This window comes from Cololabis saira, chromosome 8 (assembly GCF_033807715.1).
Source record: "Cololabis saira isolate AMF1-May2022 chromosome 8, fColSai1.1, whole genome shotgun sequence".
Lineage (NCBI taxonomy): Eukaryota > Metazoa > Chordata > Actinopteri > Beloniformes > Belonidae > Cololabis > Cololabis saira.
In genome coordinates this window covers 29,209,745-29,231,327 of record NC_084594.1, presented here as the reverse complement: position 1 = coordinate 29,231,327, position 21,583 = coordinate 29,209,745, and the positions used below count along the sequence as shown (strand labels likewise).

Below are 21,583 nucleotides of genomic sequence, written 5' to 3'. Positions count from 1 at the left end.
CTTCTTCTCCCTGTTATCACGTCTTCCTTTCGACCCAGTTTGTTTTATATTTGCATCTCTCTCGTTCTTCTTTATCTCTCTCTTATCAGAGGCAAGCCAAGTACACGGAGAACAAACTGAAGGCCATCAAAGCCAGGAATGAGTACCTGCTGGCGCTCGAGGCCACCAATGGCTGCGTCTTTAAATACTACATCCACGACCTCTCCGACATCATAGACGTGAGTGTACACACGCTGCGATGGCAGCTTGTGTTTGTGGGCATGGTGAGCTTCGTGTGCGTCCAGTGTCCCCGCGTTGGAGGTCGCGGTCGCCTCTGGGTCGGTCTCTTCACGTTAACTTCAGTGCTTCTAATGAAAGCAGCGAGGCTCTCCTCCTCTGTCCCGGTGTCCCCTTTAGCTCACCAAAACTTCACACAGTGTGTGCTGCCATACGTGTACGGCCAGAGGCAAAAACATTTTGATGATAACGTCTCCCTGCCCGCTGGACCGCTGGACCGGTCTGCAGCAGCAATCTTCCTTGACACAGATCCACAGAACTAAAACCCCAGTCAGAGATGACCATAATGAAACCCGTCCTGCCTCGTGTCACAAACCTCTCATCATCTTCTTACTTGAACACGTTTATTACACGTATGTCCTTGCTGGGAAAAAAAGGCACAAAAAAAGGCAGAAACAGCCAAAAGTATGACCTACCTTTCTGCTGAATCAAAGTTGTCAGTGATGCGTGTTAGTGTTAAAGAATGTGAATGAAGGCAGTAAGATTAGGGCTGGGTGATTTTGGACAAAAATAAAATCCCGATTTTTTTTTTTTTCTCTGAAAAACCGATTTCGATTTTTTTGGTAAAACTACAAAAGACAATGGAATAAATTGTTTCAAATATTTTATCTTTATTTTTAAAGAAAAATAGCAAACAAATTTCCCTATTGGGAATGAAGTGCAATTGAAAGATACTGTAAATCCTCCTTGAGTTTAGTAAAGTGACAACATTTACAATTTTCTTGACCAAACAAAGATGACTAGACGAGCTCTGTCTGTAATGCAGCTGCTGCAAAAAAGGAAAATCGATTTTCCCATTTTCCTTTTTTTAACATCGTTTTGATTAATAAATCCGATTTAGATTTAAAATCGATTAATCGCACAGCCCTAAGTGAGATATGTTATATGTCAATGTGGTGTACAGATGAATAGAAGTCTCTCGGTCTGAGTATGTTTCTCTCTCTGGTTCAGAAGAGGTCGCAGCGAAAACTGTGCAATATAAATTACCAGTTAATTTTTAAAAAAAGGTACTCCGGGTGTCCACAGGTTTGACCAAAATAAATTTAACACTTTTTAATACCATTTTCAAACATAATTTAAGACCAAAAAAACAAGTCACTAAGAAATCCACTGCTTAAATCCTGGGCGGTAGAAAGGCAGAGTCACATCCTGCAGCAGGATACTATCTTATCACTTTGGAGCAAAACTGAATCTGTGTAAATTCTTGTAAAATATACTCCGTAGAGAATAGCAGCTCTGCCGAAGAAAGGAGGTACAACTCAAAGCTAGCGAGGCGTGACTCACAAAGTGGCCAGTTAGAGTGCACGTTGAATGAAATAATGCGCTGCAGCACTTTTCCAGCTCATCTCTTCTTTTTCTTGCACGCCTGTGCGACAGTGCTGTGACCTGGGCTACCACGCCAGCCTGCACCGGGCCCTCAGGACCTACTTATCTGCAGAGCTTAACGTGGAGTCGTCTAAACACACCAGCCTGGAGACGCTGGAGGGAGCGGCGGAGAGTCTGGAGCCCAACGGGGACAAACAGAAGCTGATGGAGACCTACAACAACGTCTTCTGCCCACCGGCTCGCTTCGACTTCCAGTCCCACATGGGCGACACGGTACAGATTAGGCCTGGGTTGAAAAAATCGATTTCCCAATTCTAAATCGATTCTCATATTAAATCCTAAAAATCGATTCATATGTCTAAAGATAAAAAAAAAAAAAAAATCTTTTTTTTTGGGGGGGGGGGGGATTTTTTTTTCTTCTTTTATTTATTTATGTTTTGTTTTTTTTCATCATTACATTACAACTTTTGGTTATTTTTTTGTTTATCCCCAAAAAAGGAATGTTTTGTTGGACACGAGAATACCTGGTGTTATAATTGCATAAATTGTCTATATTTCATTACTTTTTATACTGTCTTGGGGTTACATTTGCAAAAAATGCTAAAAACCAAATGCTCAAAAATTAAAAACCAAAATAGACCGAAAATGGAACAAATAAAAACGGAATGTGGGAAAAATATAACCGATTTCATCCGTCTCTGTTTCCTCCCTGGATCTGTTTGGTAATTCTGACCCACATGATGTTTCTGAAAGCAGTTCTATCAGCATTCTGGGAGCTGATTGGTCCTTACAGCATCATTAGCTGCAATACTTGCTGTTTAATCTCAATATAATACTAGTAGTAATATTTTGCATAACTGTCAGTCATATAATTCATGCAACAGCTCAAAAAACAGTTCTAATAACACTAACCCAAATCAATATCGGAATCGGATCGAATCGATTCTTGACATTTGAAACGATCCCCAGCCCTAGTACAGATCTAGTCCTTGTGTTTGTTTGTATCAAAGCAAACGCATCTCTAAAAATCTGCATATTCATGCCACACGCTTTTCATTTTTTTCTAGATGGGAATGATGTGCGCACAACAACCGCTGGATACTGAACTGCTGCAGAGGTGTCAGCAGCTGCAGCTACGCCTCTCCACTCTTAAGATCGAGAACGAAGAGGTCAGGCCTTTTTCTGCCTCCATCAGCCGCTCCACTTTCCGCCCATCACAGCTTGTGTCACATCTCATCTTCCTCACGTAACTGTCCCATCAGGTGAAGAAGACCATGGAGGCCACTCTGTCCACCATCCAGGACATGGTGACGGTGGAGGACTACGACGTGTCCGAGTGCTTCCACCACAGCAACAGCATGGAGTCCGTAAAGTCCACCTTCAGTGAATCCTATCTGAGCAAACCCAGTCTGGCCAAAAGGCGCGCCAATCAGCAGGAGACCGAGCAGTTTTACTTCACGGTTCGTCCCAGCTATTCCTCAAGAACATTACTTACATGAAAGTCCTAAACTGACAGAGCTGTGTGTCTTCATATCGCAGAAGCAGAAGGAGTATCTGGAAGGGCGGAGCCTAATCACCAAGCTGGAGGCCAAGTTTGACCTCATTGAGAAGACCCTGGGAGAAAGTGAGTGTCCTTCATACATTTAACTAATCCTTGCACCCATCTGTGTAAGAGCAGAGAGACCCTCGCTCCCCACCCCGAGTAAAGCCTGATTTATGGTTCTGCGCTACACCAACGCAGAGTAGGGCTGTTCGATTTTGCCCAAAAATAAAATCTCGATTTTTTTTTTTCTCTCAAAATCCGATTTTCGATTACGATTATTTTGTGAATTGACAAAAGACAAAGAAATGATTTCAAATATGCTGTTTTTTTATTGAACATTTGCCCCATTGGGCTTTAAGTGCAAACTTTGCTCTTATTAAACCAAAAATGAATGAATAAAGTGCAAAACTCTGTAAAATAAGTTGAAAAAAAGTTTTAAAAAATATAATAACATAAGTTTTATCTCTGGAAAAAAAAAATCAGCAAATCAGCACTCGCAAACAAACAGTAAGTTATATTTCCAATTAAATAAAACAAGACATTTTCTAATTAAACTAAACTGGGTCTTTGCATGCTAAATAATAATGCAACCCATGAAGGAGGTAGAGGTGTGTAATGTCAGTCATTACATTTGCTATTCACATTTGCAAGTTTTTTGCAAGGAACACGAGCCGGTCTATCGCATCTGGCTTGAGGGATGCCCGGTGGCATGTTACAACGCCCCCTCCTACACTAAAGAGCCTCTCCCATGGGGCACTTGTCGCAGGTATTGAGAGGTATTTCCATCAATCATTAATATGGTATCAATCATGAATATGTGTGCAGACAAGGTTTAAAAAAAAAAAAGTGAAAAATCGATTTTACGAGTTTCACGTTTTAACATCGTTCTAATTACATAATCGCAATTACGATTTAAAATCGATTAATCGAACAGCCCTAACGCAGAGCCTACGCCGTTGCCGTGACGCCGTCGTGAACCCTTCGGACTTCTCCGTCACTCCATTTCGCCGCGGTGCAGTACCCCCCCAGAGCGCTAGTTGATACTTTGTTTAGCTTCCGTTTTTTTCCGGTCAGAGTGAATCAAAGAGATAAGGACAACTATTGTGCAAAAAACCAAAACAACCCAAAAGAAAAAAAATCACACGCACAAGAAGAAAAGAGCGCTGAAAGTTCACTACTGCTTCACGAACCGGAACCGGAAATGCGTTGCTACCAAGCGAACCGATCACAGCCCTCTCGGTCTGCGTTGGGTCCGCGTAGCCTACGGCGTAGGTTTAACACAGAACCATAATTCAGCCTTAAGACAGAAGTGTTGAGGGGAGCAGAGATGGGCGGGGCAGTGAGATGCATCAAGGTCCATGCGGTGAAGCAGAAAGAGTTTTAATACAATGATCACAAGCTGTACGTGAGTGGATGTGTAGGTCACGGTCACAGTGACCATATGCAGCTGTTTGCATGCGTGTGCGGAGCGTGTTCCTCTCGGTCAAATGTGTTTCCTCGCAGGAAAACGTCCCCATTATTGAATGTGAGCAGCTTAAGTGGGAAGTTTATTTCCCTGTTTTCATTTAAATCCATTTCCTCGTGTGCCATGTTCCTATTATAACTGCCTGTCTCTGTGTTTCTGTCCTGTCATAAACCCTTTCCTTCTCTGGACCCTCCTCTTTTTCCTGCCCTCCCCCCTCCTTTAGGTCAAAAAAGTGACTGTTGCCTTGCCAGGTAGGTGTGGCGAACAAAGCCAATATGCTTGCACACACTCGTACAGTTGTATATATCATTGCAGCGTTAAGGCTTTATTCCTTGGCAGCGAGGGGTATTATTTTCTTGTCACTCTTAATAGATACTCCAAAACACACGTGCGTGTGCGCCTGTGTGTGTACAAATAGAGCATTACCAGAGTTGTGAGTATAAATAGACTTTCTCTGGAGACATAATGACAGAGTGTCGTTCTTTTTTTCCTCCTTTCTCTCTCTGCGTAGTGGAAGGAGAAACTCTACAGTTCGGAAGCAGGTAATTAGCCCTGTATGTGTGTTTCTGAGCGGCTGCTTGCATCGTAGACGGGGTCACTGCAGTTTTACTCCCAACTCAAGCCACATGGTTTCTCACTCCATCCTCAGCCCAGAGTGTGTCCTGGTGTCCAGATGCTGCAGCACCTGCTTTACCATGTCCCACCTTTGACTAATGGAACACTATATGGAAATAAATGTTTTATTCTACAGTTGAATCATTTGTTTGGGATTAAAAGATAACGTCTTCATCATTGTATCTCATGTCTGTAGCTCCCCCTTGTGGATTGACTTGTATTTTGCGAGAGGCTCTCAGTTTACAGAGAAAGGCTTTATTTTTCCTCTCGGAGGTTGAGCATATAAAACTACAGTTGTTTTGACTCAACGTGGTTTAAGGAACGTTTATCATCCAACATACTGTAAATTCTGTAGTTCAATCCCACAGCGGATTCTGAAAACCCTTAACAAACAAAGGAAAAGGAATAAGTGTTGTATCCTAGCAACAGCTGGGTGCTGCACCCACTGTCTCTTCCCAAAGCCTGACAAACGCATTCCTCTCAAATGTTGGTGTTGATGCAAATGCATGTGCAGATATTTATGAGGAAAGAGAGGCTGTGTGTGTGTGTATGTGTGTGTGTGTGTGTGTGTGTGTGTATGTGTGTGTGTGTGTGTGTGTGTGTGTGTGTGTGTGTGTGTGTTTGTGGGGGTATTTTTTCCCTCCCACCAGCATCTTGTCATATCTTCTCTAAAGTAGCACAATTCTTATCTTCAGGACTCAGGTGAAGCCATCCCTCTAATGGTCGAGAGCTGCATCCGCTTCATCAGTCGCCATGGTGAGAAAATTCTCCTGTGAGGTGATAGGCTTAGCGTCAGCCTTTCCAGCGCTCTGATTGGTTGAATTCCTGCATCGAGCGTGATTGGTTGGGTTGTTATTTTGATCTGAATATGTTATACCTTATAAATTGCAAGTTTTAATAGATGGAAATGTATTTATTTTACACTGCCAAATAGGAACATTGACGTTGATGTGCAAAGAGTCATAATTTAAACGTGTGTGTGTGTGTGTTTATGCACAGGCCTGCAGCATGAGGGCATCTTCAGAGTGTCGGGCTCTCAGGTGGAAGTCAATGACATCAAGAATGCCTTTGAGAGAGGTAAATCCTTAATCCTCCATAAAGCATTACTTCAAGCATATGCTAGGTATTCAGCTGTTAACTTCCCCCCCTTCTTTTCCCTGCCCCTCTCCCTCGCCCCGGTGTAGGTGAGGACCCACTGGCAGGGGATCAAAATGACCACGACATGGACTCTATCGCTGGTGTCTTGAAGCTCTACTTTAGAGGGCTGGACCATGCCCTCTTCCCTAAAGAAGTCTTCCATGATCTAATTTCCTGTGTTTGTAAGTGTCCCTTCCTCATGTGTCTGTGTGTGTGTGTGTGTGTGTGTGTGTGTGTGTGTGTGCGCGCGTGTGAGAGTGTTGGAGCTTGATTGCCTCAGGAATGTCTTGGGTGTCATGCCTGTGTATTTTTCCAGCGATGGAGAGCCTCCAGGAGAGGGCTGTTCACATCAAGAAAGTCCTGCAGTCCCTGCCAAGTAAAACCCTCATCATCATGAGATACCTGTTTGGCTTCCTCCACCAGTGAGTAACAGGACACTCGTGGGCCCAATGTTCGGTTGTTGAACTGCAAATGAATCGATCTAAATCATGACTTTTTTAAATGCATCTGCGTGTTAATACAGCGAACACCCTCACGAACAAATCAAGTCCAACGTCAGATAGATATCTACATTAAATAAGCAGCCGCAGAGCTGAATCAAATGCAACGTCACTGCACTGGATTTAATTGTGACTAATGAGAACAGATGGCAGCCCCCCCCCCCACCTCCCCATCTGTTTTAATGAACACAAGAAGATAATGCTCTCAAAGTTGATCACTTTTAGCATTAATGTACAGAACAACTTTTATCATTAAAACTTTCTCACTTAAAAGAAAAACAATGATTACAGTAATTAAAATAGTTTCCGTCATCAGTGTTTACCAGGGTTATAATAGTTTTGAATTTTTCATTTTAGTTTAGTTTTATTTCGTTTTGACTTTTTCTCCTTCATTTCAGTTCGTTTTAATTCGTTTTTAGTGTGGGTTTGCTAGTTTTTATTAGTTTTTATATTTTCAAAAATGCTTAGTTTTAGTTTAGTTTTTATTAGTTTTAGTTTTTAGTCACGGACCGTGAGGCGTTCAGGTGCCGTAGCTGCCAGTTGGAGATAAACGGCCAGAGCAGAATAAATTGATCATACCAAGAGTCTTATATTGACAGGGACGAAAAAGGAGGAAATTATATCTATAATTTCAGTTCGTTTTAGTTAGTTTTCTAAACACACAATATAGTTTCAGTTAGTTATCGTTTTTGTCTTTTCATTTTCGTTTTTATTTAGTTCAGTTAACGAAATTGTTTTTTCAATTTTAGTTTTTGTTATTTTGTTCGTTTTCGTGAACTATAATAACTCTGGTGTTTACACAGGCACTGATGTTCCACTGCCACGTAAAGAATTTCTTCATAAACACAAGATTTCATTCGGCCTCTTTAACCTTTTGTAAGAAGTCAAGACTGGAGTGTTACAGAGTGTCATTGTGCAAAACACAATAACAAACTGTATCAGTCAGTTGCAACTTTCTCTCTTTGTAAGATTGCTTAATTACCTCCTCCAAGTGAAGTTTATTTACTAAGACTAACATTGCATCGACTTTCTCAGGCGGCTCTGCGGCTTCACTTCAGCCACAGACCTGTGCTGCCCACTAAATGCAAAAATATTTACGTTTAACTTAAGAGTTGCACGTGTAAACTTGTGCAACGTAACGTTGGGGAGCATGCGCGCACACACTCGTGCTGAAAGAGAGACGTGCATTCCTGTCTGTCCAGTCCATTCTTGAAACCATGACAAGACCCTCTTGTAAAAGAGGGCAACAAAGGGGGTTGGAGGGAGAGCTGACATTTGAGACTCCTGGGTAAACCAAGCGGCCCCCGAGAGCTCATGTGGCCACGGTGGAGCTTCAGCATTAACTCCAGTGATTTACTGTCTCTCTAAAGCTTCTGCTTCTTTTCACTGGCTGAAAGGGAGATCGTCAGCGTCTCCACCGACACCAAAAGCCTCCCTGATGTTTACTGCAGTTTCAAACTCAGACACTGGGCACATCAACAGCTTACTCGCCGTTTCTATGGCGATCCCGGCTAGAAATGATACGTCGTTGGTTGTTTGTGTGTACAGCTGACTGTGTATACACTGTCCTTAAACGACTCTTCTCTGCCCTGCACCCCAGCCTATCAGAGTACAGCGAGGACAACATGATGGACCCCTACAATCTGGCCATCTGCTTTGGCCCCACCCTCATGTCTGTACCTGAGGGCAACGACCAGGTGTCTTGCCAGGCTCATGTGAATGAACTCATCAAAACCATCATCATCCACCACGACAGCATATTTCCCGGGCTACCGGACCTGCAGGGCCCCATATACTCCATCCCTGGAGCAGGAGACGACTTCTGGTGAGCTCACAGGGGGCGGAGGAGCGGCTGTGATTGGGCCACGAGGAGCGTCAACTTATGAGCTTTAACTGCATAAGCTAGAAAGATTGCTATCAAGTAGGGATGGGCGGTATGGACTAAAAAATGTATCACGATAATTTCTGGCATTTATCCCGATAACCATAAAAATGACGATAAAAAAAATACCAATTCAACTCCACCTTTGTAACTATAAATCTATCTCACTCTCAGATCCGCCATGTTTGTTACACAAAAACGGCATCAACGGGAATGTATCTTTCTTTCTTTCTTTCTTTCTTTCTTTCTTTCTTTCTTTCTTTCTTTCTTTCTTTCTTTCTTTCTTTCTTTCTTTCTTTCTTTCTTTCTTTCTTTCTTTCTTTCTTTTGGCTCATTTCTTTCTTTCTTTTTGGCTCATTTCTTTCTTTCTTTTTGGCTCATTTCTTTCTTTCTTTCTTTCTTTCTGGCTCATTTCTTCTGTCTTTCTTTCTTTTTGGCTCATTTCTTTCTTTCTTTTTGGCTCATTTCTTTCTTTCTGGCTCATTTCTTTCTTTCTTTTTGGCTCATTTCTTTCTTTCTTTTTGGCTCCTTTCTTTCTTTCTGGCTCATTTCCTTCCTTCCTTCCTTCCTTCCTTCCTTCCTTCCTTCCTTCCTTCCTTCCTTCCTTCCTTCCTTCCTTCCTTCCTTCCTTCCTTCCTTCCTTCCTTCCTTCCTTCCTTCCTTCCTTCCTTCCTTCCTTCCTTCCTTCCTTCCTTCCTTCCTTCCTTCCTTCCTTCCTTCCACGTCGATTTAACGCAGAACCGTAAATCAGCTTTACACAAAAACGTCATCAATGGGAATTTATCGTTTTTACCGTGAAATGAGAAATTCTTATTGTGGGGAATTTTTTTTGACGGTTTATCGTGAACGGTAAAATATCACCCATTCCTACTATCAAGTCTTTTCTCCAGATAATAGTGGAGGTTTTGCAGATGATGCTAGTTGATTAGATAGTTGATTTAATGCTGCCGGGGAGTGTTTGGGAGATTGAGCTCGTCTGCTTCGTTCAGAGCCAGGAGGCCACGAGGATCAACTTACCCTCCGTCACACAGGAGATTAAAGCACCGCCTGACCATTTCAGCCCGCGAGAGCCCAGCACGCACGCACCACAGTGAACACAATGGCTAACGTTCAATTTTATTATAATGACAGGCCCAGGCAGTAATTATTATGATTAGTGCAACTAGAGCTGTTGTGTAGACTCTGAAGCAGCGGCTTTACTTCTGCGCCGTAGAAAGTCTAGACACAAGATATTATCACATGACCCTTTGTTGGACCCAGTTTTCCTTTTTTTTTTTTTTTTTCTTGAAATCTGACAGTTTGCCACCTATAATTTCAGAAGAAAGCACACCATAGAAATGTATCGTACTTTGTCCTAAGGTTCCCTTTTATTAAAACGTAGGGTGAAACCTGAGCATCGTTTAATAACAACCTTTTAAAACCAGAGTTTTAGTTTTAAAAAACACGAACCTTGTCTCACTGTCGTCATTAAAACCAATAAAGTCATTAAATCGTTATTTCTTATAGTAAATTATTGCCGTTTTCTTTAATGTTTTTATCTAAACGCGGGTTGTTTTATCATCTCCAAAGTCATATATTTCCAATAAAGACTGAAGGTTTAACGCCAGAGGTGGTTTTTTATTTTAATGACCTGGAAAGAAAGTGTTTTTTTCTTTTTTTTTTTTCAGAAAGGTGAAAGTGGCACAACGTTAAATATCCTTGTTTAGATTTATAAAAAAATATATATATAATTATAATGAAGGTTAATTCCATTTTTAATTTACTTTCCCTAAATATATAAAAATATTCGTATTATCTTCGTGTATTATTCTGCTCCTTCCAGTGCTGTTGTTTTTAGGTTAGAGTTTTCCTCCAATCAGAATTCAGCTATCTTATGTTGCCAGGTTGTGCGAAATCTGCCCGTTTGCCAGTTGATTGACAGTTGCGATAGCCAATCAGATCACGAGTTGTGTCCCTCTAGCTCGCCTCACCTTGAACGTGACATTTACGCGTCCTGTGATTGGATATCGATACTTACTAGTTTGAGCCACAGCAGCCGTTTTGGTTATTTTTTTCTCGTTTAATATGTTTTTATAATTTATTTCGTTCATATCAAATCCATAATAACGAACTAAAATGACAATTTTACTGAAAATGGAGCAAAAACATCTTGCCCTTCGGCGATATAAGTAAATAACGGTAATCTAAAGCTTCGTGGTTGAACTCAGAGCAGCAGGTCTCAGAAAGCCGTGATATGTCACGTTTTCACATGAAAAAGTTTTTTCACAAAGAGACTTGTTTATTGTGTCACTGTCGCCAAAGTTTGGCCGTCTTGTTAGTATATTTTTGATATTAAACTGCTATTTTGAGATTCATTGTAGAATCTTGTTAAAGCTTGCATATTTTATTTTTTATTTATTTATTTATTTAAAATGGGACAGTGCATATTAATGAACATTCACATGTAAATATGCCAGATTATAGCCTCAGGCTAATCTGTAGTCCCCTGGCAGGTTGATGGTAACATGAACATAAACGAATCAGAAAAAACAAAGACAGAAACACATAATACCACAACACAAAACGAAACTCAGTACAAAGAATAAAAACAGGAGACCAACGACCAGTGTGTAAACGAGTCTAAACAGTAGAGTACAGTTATAGTGGATATATGTTAAAGTGTTTATATTTTAAAGTGCTTAGTGCGAGGAAATAAATTATATTGCACAGGAACCAAAATGGAGTATACATATTGCACAAAATATATATATTTTTGTGGAATCGTTTAATAAAAGTTTTTGGAAAGATCAAAAAATAAATAAATCCTTGTTTCACATCAAACTCTCAAGGGATACACTTATATTTGTTGCATTTGAGCCATCATTTAAAAAACGTTGAATATTAAAATGTGATCTTCTCCACCTCAAAGGGATGTAACATCAGGGGATGTGGAGGGAGAGAAATAGTGCATTATAAACAATTCAAACAATTGTGTACGTTTGAAAGAGTAACTTTCAGACTGTAGGTCTGTGAGTCACTGATCTAAAATCAATGTTTGATGTCAGTTCTTGTAAAGGGCTTCTGTTCTGTGTGTCCTTTGCAGCGACAGTCCTCACTGTGAGCCCCCCCTGGTGGAGGAGCCGGCGCCCGACACCGTGTCCGTCAGCCACAACAGTGAAGATGGTGCGTCAGCACACGTCTGCTTTACATAGTGCTCTTCTGTTTGTGTGCACCCCACCAGTCCCTGCGGTTTTAACTGTTTATCATAGCTGACATCTTGCTTCCAAATGGCATTGCTCTCCTCAAAACCTGGGCAGTAACCAAATGCAAAACAGCACTAACCTGCTTTGCACTAATCTGGCTTCCTCTCTCCTCCACCTCTCTTTTCTCCCTCTTTCTCCTCGCCTTCCCTTGCTTCTGCCGCTTCCCGTCTCTCCGTTCTGCCGCGCTCTGAATCTCAGGCTCCCTGGCTGTTTCAGAGTCCGAGCCGATGGAAGCCGTCGCGCGGTTCGACTACACGGGCCGGACCAGTCGGGAGCTGTCGTTCAAAAAGGGCGCGTCCCTGCTGCTGTTCCAGCGAGCCTCCGAAGACTGGTGGGAAGGACGGCACAACGGGGTGGACGGACTGGTGCCACACCAGTACATCGTGGTGCAAGACATGTAAGACGTGCTCATGTTTCTGCCAGACGGATGTTGGAAAAAAAAAAAAAAAAAAAAGCCGAGTATACCGTGTTTACATAGTTTTATTTGCGATTAATATTAGATTAGACCCGCAGGATAAACGGTCCTCTAGTTAAAACAAATAGCAAATGTCAAACAAACAGATGTCAAAAGTAAACAGAAATTGATTTAGTGGAAATTCCCGTTCCTGAGGAAGCTGATCTCCAATAACATAGACTTTCGCTTTATAGCACATTAGTTTCCTTCTCAGCTTAACCTTTGAATAAGAGGTAATACTTTTTTTTGACATTTGTGTGTGTACCAATGAAATACTGTATGTTGACATACTCTGACATTTAAGTGCTCTCATTTGTCTCCAGCTACTAAGCTTATGTGATAATTCTGGGGGTTTCCAGGGGAATACTGAACGTGACATGTTCACACTTTTGGTAATTGTGTGTGACGGTGGTTAACATGTTTTTCTGCTAGCGGCTATACTGGAAGAAAGTATTAAAGAGTAACCAGGTTGACTTTTTAGCAGTGTGACTGCAGTTCTGAGAAGTGAGAAAGCAGTTTTATTATTGTATCATTCATTAACTACAACGGAAAGGCCAGTCTGCCCGTTTGGACTGAATCAGGAGCCTTTTACAGTGGTTACTAAGGAAATTTCAAACATTAAAAAAAAAAAATACTTGACATACAGTCAGTACGGGATTTTTCCCGTTTTGTTGTTGGTTTTTTTTTTTGTCTATTGTGCAAGATTCAAACGGACATGATGTTAAGCCACTTCTGGATTGTTTCAGACCTGATGTTGGACGGGGAAGTCCAAAGCCCGACCTGGACAGCAGGGACCTGCTGGAGGAGCGGGTGTCGACTAGAGGCAGCGTCGCCTCGCCCACAGGACCTCACGTGGCCGACATCTATCTGGCCAACCTTAATAAGTAGGTTTCATATGGACAAACGTTTTTCAAGCCTATCAAGAGGGTCACTAGAAGTTTCAACATTCAGTTTGATGCTGATTGTTTGTGGAGTTTGTATTTTACAGTAGGCGTTAATATGAATGACGGTTACATACGTGATATTTTGTTTGTTTAAGGATGAGGAAACGGCCCGACCCCGGCAACATGCGGAGACCGTTTCGCTCAGAGAGCGACACTACGAGTCCAGGCACCAGCGGCGGTGGAGGAGGAGTGAGGACAGCTTCCCTCCCTGTCGGCGGGGCTCTGGTGAAAGACACGGGAGAAAAACGCCCCATAAGTGCTCACAGCATCCTCAACTCGGTCACTCGCCACTCCTCACTCAAGACGAAGGTACCGCAGCTGCAGCACGCTTTTATCTGCACGTTAATGGGCCGCTGTACTTTGGAAGGTGTTTAACCGACGCTGTTACGATCACTTAGGTGGAGAGCCCACAGTTACGGAAGTCGACTCCAGCGGGACGATCCAAGAGTTTCAGCAACCACAGACCACTGGACCCCGAGGTCATCGCCCAGGTGGAGCTCAGCTCACAGGTAGTACGTCATTTCACTTCAGGTTCATTCGGTTCAGCTCGCTTTTGTGGCTCAAAGGTTTGCCACAATAGTCACTTCAAGGTACTTTAATGAGAAGGTTAAGAAACAAAACAGTGCAAGTTTACTTCAATACGGTCCAATTCAGACTCCTCCTGCTGGACCAGACCCAGAGGAAACCATCTTCCTTGGCTAGTGAGAGATGTGGGAGGACAGGAAAGAAATGTCCACAAACTATGGCTGGGCGATATATCGAGATTTTAATATATATCGATATATTTTCAAACGTGATACGGTACAAGACAATATCGTTTATATCGATTTCATTTTTTTTTTTTTTTTTTTTGTTTATGATTTTGATATAGCTTATTTTGTGACAAATTGACTTGAATGTTTTATTTGTGATTTGCACAAATGTTTTGTCATTTGCACAACTGTCAACCTCAGTGGAAAAGTCTGTCTGTTACTGTCTACATTGTATTAATTGCACAGTGTATTTTAATTTAATTGTTATGCAGGAAAGGGATATTTGTTTTATTTTATTCAAGAAGCATTTTTATTCTATATATGCAGGCAGTTTATTTTTATTTCATTTGTTTTATACATTTTGATATTGTGCAGACCTCTGTTAATAAAGGAACCTGTGTGACATTTGGCACGAGGCTTTGTATTAAAACTGACTGTTTTTTTAAGGGTTTGCCTCAGAAAAAAATGAAGCTAACAGAGATGCTATGCTATAATGCTTTTGGGGAAACCCCAATTATGGCACAGAAAAAATATCGAGATATATATCGAGTATCGCCATTCAGCTAGAAAATATTAAGATGTGACTTTTGGTCCATATCGCCCAGCCCTACCACAAACACAACACGATCTGTCCATAGATTTGCTGTTGGACTAAGAAAAGAACAGGACTAAGAGTTAGTGATGGTGGAGATGACATATGCATACATAAAGACTGAAGAGAGCGTAGTGAGGAAAGTTGAGTCTGTAACAGCATCACGAAAGGGTCAACCTAGTCAAGGTTTAATCTTCCTCTTGTGTGAGAATTACCATTTTCAATTCTCTCCTGGATTTCAGTCAGGGAAGAGTTCAATTTTTCTTTCTGCACTTTTTGCAACTTTGCATGGACGTGTGTGTGAGCGTCTGCCTCCTGTGTTGCAGGACATGCACGACTCCGCGCTGACTGAGCTCACTAAGTTGGAAAGACAAAGCACCTCCAAACATACACACACCCCCGACGTGGTGCTGGACACGCTGGAGCAGCTGAAGGGCATGAGCGGCGGTGGCGGTGGAGGGGGAGGGGGCGCTTCAGAGCCATCCAGTCCGCTGCACTCCCGCCTGCTGCGGGACGGCGAGGGGGGCTCCTCGCACGCCCACCCCCTCCAGCGCAGCGCCTCCTCGGCCAGCGACGTGCCCTCCTCCTTCCGGCCCACCAAGAGCCAGCCGCGGAGCCCCCTGCCCTCCGCCACCTCCCCCTCTCTGTCCTCCTCTGCCCTGTCCTCCTCCGTGCCCTCCTTCAGAGAGCTGCGGCCCCCGGCCACCAGACCCAAGCCGGTGGTGTTCCCCAAAGGCGGAGGAGGGAGTGGCAGTCCAGCGATGGGCTCCCCGACCTCCACCGTGCCCCCGACGCCCCCTCCTCCTCCCCCTGGAGGCCACACACACTCACTCCCTCATACGCCTCCTCCCCCGCCCCCGCCGCAGTCTAACGACAAATCATGTCCAGCCTAAGACCTCTCAATCTTTAACTGCAAAAAAGTAGTTTAACAAACTTTTAGTTTTAGTTTAGTTTTTTTTTTTTCACAGCTTTTCTGCCAGGTGCCAAAAGCTCTTTGTTTCACGCAGGAGCCCCGACTCTCTACTTGCATGTAGCATTCACGTTTGGTGTCCAGACAAAAGTCTTAAAATGCCACTGTTCTCAAGTGTCAAAGAGGCTTCCCTCTCCTAGCAGCTCCACTTGATCACAGGGCGCCTTTGGTGTGGGAGGAAAGACTTTTCAGAAGGAAACGTGGTTCTTTTTCCTGCCAGCACGGCGACTGCAGCGGCGGCTGGACGTTTGGACAAGGGAACCAGATTCAGGGTGGACACCGACAGATCTACGGCACCTGGAGCCTGCGTACTCTAGTTTGTGACATGTGGAGTTGTGTTTGAGTGGGCGTGCAAGAGTGATACTCGCCTTCACAAACAGATCTACGTAAGAAATGAAAAGCACTGTTTTATTTTTTTTATTTTTTTTTGTGTAGCCGACATGGCAGGGTTTGTTTCGTTTTTTTTGTTTTTTTTTGATAACCCTGACTATTCAATCGGATGGGAGCATTTGATTTTCTAAGGAAAAACACTTTGTAGAAGTGAAACACACTGACTTGCTGCTTCAGTAATAAAAGGAAGAAAACTGGGCCAAATATCAGTGTAAGTCATGTGATCTGGAGCTTATACTTTATATCTTCCTCAAGTCTTTGATTATTTTTTTTTCTTTTTCTTTCTTTTTGTTGTTGTTGTTCAATACTAGTACCACAACAGGAGCATAACATAATATGTACCTAACTTGGGCAACAGTTGTTCTAAATCTATATAAAGCAATAAAACAGTGAGAGCTGGCCGTGTGTGGCATTATGCTGCTTCTGTCCTGCAGCTTTGCTACGCGTGTAGGAGACCGGTGAAACCCAGCATTTTTATATGTCATGATAAACTGCGCGCACACGTGCACATTCTTTTTCAAAATGTGTGTGTGGTGGTGTTTTGTGGCAGCTAAACGCCTTTCAGGTTTTCCTCGCATGCTGGGGCCACACAGAGCAGTCACGACGGCGGCCTGGCTGATCGCATCACTTCGTGTCTGCATTACCAGCTATGAAACGACGTCAAACACACATGTTGCTCCCTTTTAACTATATACTCCATGATTCACAGTAGAAAAAAAAAGGGTTTAATTATTCTAATACCGTGTATGTATATTTAATAATCATGATAATAACTGGAAGCATGTAGCTGAGGATCCTCCTGAGTGTGTGTAGATAAAAGCACAACCAACCACCTCATATAATGTGTTCTTAAGCAAAGTTTTGTTTTATTATGTTATTTCCAGTCAATTCCCATGTAATGCCCACAGTCTGTTATGGTTAAAAAAAAAAACAGAAAAACAAACGTTTGTATCCGTCTGTATGCATGTGTGTGTGCATGCATGGATAGAGAGTGTGTATGCACCTCATCACACCCCTGCCTGAGCATCAATTGGAGTCCACCTTATGACAACTGTATGGACACGCACGGGGAAAAAGACCCTTACACATCCAGCAGCCGTAGTACTGAAATCAATATGCACTGTGCACGTGTTATTAGATTTAAATAAAGAGAAAATAAAAGAAGAAAAACCCTGCAGGGACATCAGAGATTTTCCTCTTCGGTCATTGTTTTGACAACACAAGTGGGAGACTAGCTTTTCAAGATGAGAAAACTCAAACTTTAAGAACTTTTTTTTTTAGGTTTGACAATGTTGCATTTTATTTGAAAAAGTAAAACTGGTCATGAATTAAGGCGTATGTGAAGAATTTTGCAAACACTTATACTTAGAAGTGGACACTTGCCATTTTGCCATTTTTCTTTCTTTGTATTTTACCTACGGTATTTTGAAAAAGTACCCAACTCTCTTTCCAGCGGTGTCTGATCTCGTCTGTGCCCTTCTCCCGGATATACAGCACACTCTGCATTCCTGTAATGAACTGTAATTGTCAAGTTTCTTTTGTGCATACCTGGTGTATTCGTGTTGCTCTTTACCTCATCGTGACAACTGGAGGGGACGGCGTGTGCTCGTGCGCGATGCAGAAACACACGTACAGACATGCATGTGAGTGACTGGCGCGCTTTGTCCCGGCTGTGCTGTCTGAAGGAGCTGGGAACTTCTCCGATCTCAAATCAGCGACTGTGCACTTGAACAACTTGGCTTGCATGTGGACTAACTGCGTGGGGATGATGTGTTGGAGTTGAATATTGTTGAATAAGCATTTTTGTGTCCATTTGAAAACAGCGGAACTAAAAAAAAAAAAATGGCTATAATGTCAAATCTATTTATAGTTGTCTCTGTATTACTGGAGAATTATGTGTTCAGATGTACTTTGTATATACAATGTTGTACATTGCAGAGGTACACTTTTTTTGGTACAGTATTGTACAGTAATAGCAATAGTAGTTTAATCAAATAGGCCTTATATAATTCTGTGTAGTTCTTGTAGTGGATCTGTTTTTTAATAAACACGGCTTGCTATAAAGACTCTTGATCTGTTTAAGACAATAAACACAAAGCATTGCAGTTACTGTACATGTGGCATTAAGTTTAAGTATGAAGTTTTAGTCACACAAACACAGAGAACCATGTTCACTTGTACATATAGCTAAAAGTTAACAGTGTGGGAGGTCTCCGGAGAAGCTATTGAAAGCTTATCGTTGATATGCTGAAATGAAGTTGAGAACAGTCTTCAACCTTATTGATGGAATAAAATCCTTATCGATTCCAAAGGAAATTTGTGGACTCAACAGCACTTACAACAATAGAGAAACAAGATTTTAAAATAAAAGGTAAAATAAGAAATACATAAATGCAGCATCAGTAATAAAAATACAAAGTGAAAAAATAAAGTGACATGGTGTAAAAAGTAGGTTGAATTGAAGCAAAGTGACAGGAATTTAATGTATTTTTTGAGCAGTGCAGCGGCCAATCAGAAGATGAGTATCACTTCTCTGTTACCACCAGACCACACTCCTAAAACATGGAGGGTCTCGTCAATTTGTATAAAAACTGACTACGTTTTGTGAAGTGAGATGGACATGTGGAGGTACATTATGTGGATATCAAATTGTTTTCTATTCCAAATATTGAGGTTAAAGAGAGTGCAGTTTTTTAAGGCCCGTATACTGAAGATGAGTAGAGGCGTTGACATAAAGGCCTGGATGTGGGGATGCTATAGGGAAAAAAAGGGATAAAAACTTCTCAACTAGGGAATAATAAATATTCTTGTATTACCTACCAGGTGGCCCCAATCTCTATCTATTATTCTTGTTTGGACAAATTTTTTGGTCCTTAAACTAATACATGACCATTGTCTGCTATCTACATTTGTTTATGTAATCATCTCTGTAGTACACAACCTAACCATGAATCAGTCATATGTACATACAACTCTTAACCTGATCCCACTCCTGTAAAAGTCGCCCAAAACGCCTATCCAAGGCATACCCAAAGTAAATTGAAAGCTTGAACCGTTTGAAGTACATGGATGATTTTGGTCTCTTTTGAAACTGTCAGAATCACTGTAACTGCTACTATAATTGAGTAATCTCAGTTTGAACACACTGAAATAGAAGGTTTTTATTTCAGCTGGAAATGTGTTTTGTAATTAGATGTCTGCAGAACTGGGGAGTTTTTAGCAGGCAAAATATCTTTAACACGTTATTTCTCTATATATTTTTATTATTTTCTTGTCTCATTGTCTCACAACATTCGGGCACCTCAAAAAAAAAAGAAAAGAAAGATAAAATAAATCCACACACTTTCTCTCATGTGCTTATGTCTTAGGGAACAATGAAATCTCTCCCTTAGATTTTACTCAGGGTTGAAGGACAGAGAGATGGTATGTGGAGTGCAATGACTGCTGTCACACAGGTGTACCACAACCCGTGCTCGTGTACGTTTGAGTGTGCATATGTACATGTACATACTAAGAAATATTCAATTTGTCCATTCGTCATTTACTACCTGCAGAGTTTAGTCTGTTTGTGTTTCACACAGACATTGTACTACTCCAGCGTTAATTTGTGAAGTATCAAATCGGTTTGCTTTCTCCAATTTGTATCTTGGATACATTTTTCTACCAGAAAAAATAAAAAACCTTCACATCCCTAATTTTATAGAATTTTGCTTAAATGTAAACTCATAATAGATAATAAAGAGAACTTTTATTTATACAATTGCTCATCTTGAGCACACAAGATGCTTAATATGAAAATGTTTTAAATAATGCAAAAATAGGAAACGAACCTCAATCACTTTTAAAAAAATGATGAGGAGTGTAGATTGAAAGACTGTGTCTCACATGTTTTCTCTTGATACTGAGAGACAGCCATGGTTAGGGCAACATTCATACTGTACCGACTGAACAGCTTCTTATACTGTTCTTCCTTTCACATCAGTACAACTATATAATATTTCTTTCAACTCCTTTTACGTTACATGATCACACACAGTCATATACACAGCATCCATTTGCTTGCTCTTATCGACTCACACACAACGCACAGAATACTAACACTACAGAAAATCCATCAAAATGTTGATGTTTTGGAGAGGATGGTGACTGTAAAGAGTATGTAGTGTAGAAAAAGTATTTAAAAAATAAATAAAAAAGAAGAATGAATGAAATGTTGCCATTGTACACAGCTGGTAGACATGCTCAGAGATGGCCTCTGTTCTTGTAAGTCCGCCAAGAAATGAATGGTATAATTTTTCAGGCCTTGTTTAAAGAGGGCGTGGCCAAACACCACATTGCATGCTAGAATGGTAGACCCTTATAGATAATCTATGGCTTTGACCTCTCCTTGCCTTCCTGTTCTTTCACCCCTCCTTCCCTTTCTCTCTCATCTCCTGCTGTATTCCCACCCTGCCTGCTGTTGTGTTCTCCATACCTATATCCGTCTCTCATTCTTTTTTTTCTTTTTGTAGCCTAGTTTTATTTATTTTATTTTTTTTATTTTTTTTTTTACAAACATGCATGCACAAGCATCACTAACCTGTTGATGTTTTTAAAAAGAATATTTTGTTGCTGAGGCCATGCAAACTGTTTTGAATATTGCCCTTATATGTGGAATATGTCTTCTGAATGCTTTACATAATTTCTGCTGTAAAATGAAATCAGAATAAAAAGTAAATTTGCACTTTAATTTATTTTCTTCCTGATATTTGTTGCTTCTGCTTTTTTGATGAGGGAGTATAAGTTTTTGGAGACACTCGCAGTCACTGCTGGAGACTACTAGGCTTCAGGAGTTTCAGAAGAAGGGTCGGACTGGGGAGGGGTCTCTGACTCTTCTTCAACTTCTGGAAGAATCTCCTGATGGGTCCCTTCTTTTTCTGTTTCTCTCTCTTCCTGTTTTCAAACTGCACTTCCAAACTCTGAATCCGGCCCATCAGGGCCTCGATGGAAGCCTTCTTCTCCTGCTCCGTCTTCTGCAGAGCCTCCTTCATGTCAGAGATCTCCTCCGGGAGGCTGGACTCCTGCGCCTCCTGCACCTGCGCGTTCAGCTGGAAGCAAGTGGTCAGATCTTGCAACAGCTCTCTGCCCCAGCACCTTTAAAGTTAAATGCCAAAACCCGGGCTCAGTCAACGCTCTCCTGAAGTGGACAATCCTCCTCAGACAGATAGTGCATGCTTCCCATTCTCTTTAATGAACAGAACTTTGCCTAAGTAAATTTCTGCTCAAAGCAAAACACAACATTTGACATTAGAGGACATCCAACTCATCTAATGAAGCATGCACACAATGGCGCTCCTCAGTTTCTTTGGATAAAAGCATCTGCTGAATGAATAAATGGAAATATAAACCAAAATGCCGAGCAGAAAGATAATATATGTAATTTAATATACATTTGTGTTATTGCATCAGTCTTTCAAAATAATAATGTATAAAATATTTTGGTATAAACATCCAAT

At 41.5% G+C, this 21,583-nt stretch overlaps 1 protein-coding gene across 3 annotated transcripts in view; it reads left to right on the top strand.

The window, feature by feature from the left end:
* srgap2 (SLIT-ROBO Rho GTPase activating protein 2) overlaps positions 1 to 18,326 on the top strand; it is a 65,088-nt gene extending 46,762 nt beyond the window's left edge. For 2 of the 3 annotated variants that reach the window (XM_061727640.1, XM_061727642.1), the window contains exons 6-23: positions 90 to 218; positions 1,654 to 1,875; positions 2,670 to 2,771; positions 2,865 to 3,062; positions 3,142 to 3,226; positions 4,834 to 4,861; positions 5,122 to 5,152; positions 5,921 to 5,981; positions 6,225 to 6,302; positions 6,410 to 6,544; positions 6,679 to 6,784; positions 8,463 to 8,687; positions 11,827 to 11,906; positions 12,185 to 12,383; positions 13,187 to 13,324; positions 13,480 to 13,693; positions 13,783 to 13,893; positions 15,055 to 18,326. In XM_061727640.1, the coding sequence (XP_061583624.1) occupies positions 90 to 218; positions 1,654 to 1,875; positions 2,670 to 2,771; positions 2,865 to 3,062; positions 3,142 to 3,226; positions 4,834 to 4,861; positions 5,122 to 5,152; positions 5,921 to 5,981; positions 6,225 to 6,302; positions 6,410 to 6,544; positions 6,679 to 6,784; positions 8,463 to 8,687; positions 11,827 to 11,906; positions 12,185 to 12,383; positions 13,187 to 13,324; positions 13,480 to 13,693; positions 13,783 to 13,893; positions 15,055 to 15,621 (2,709 nt within the window). In that variant the 3' untranslated portion in view covers positions 15,622 to 18,326. The remainder of the gene's footprint in view (positions 1 to 89; positions 219 to 1,653; positions 1,876 to 2,669; positions 2,772 to 2,864; positions 3,063 to 3,141; positions 3,227 to 4,833; positions 4,862 to 5,121; positions 5,153 to 5,920; positions 5,982 to 6,224; positions 6,303 to 6,409; positions 6,545 to 6,678; positions 6,785 to 8,462; positions 8,688 to 11,826; positions 11,907 to 12,184; positions 12,384 to 13,186; positions 13,325 to 13,479; positions 13,694 to 13,782; positions 13,894 to 15,054) is intronic. The other variant, XM_061727641.1, reaches the window with a different exon arrangement.
* Positions 18,327 to 21,583: the final 3,257 nt, after the last annotated feature.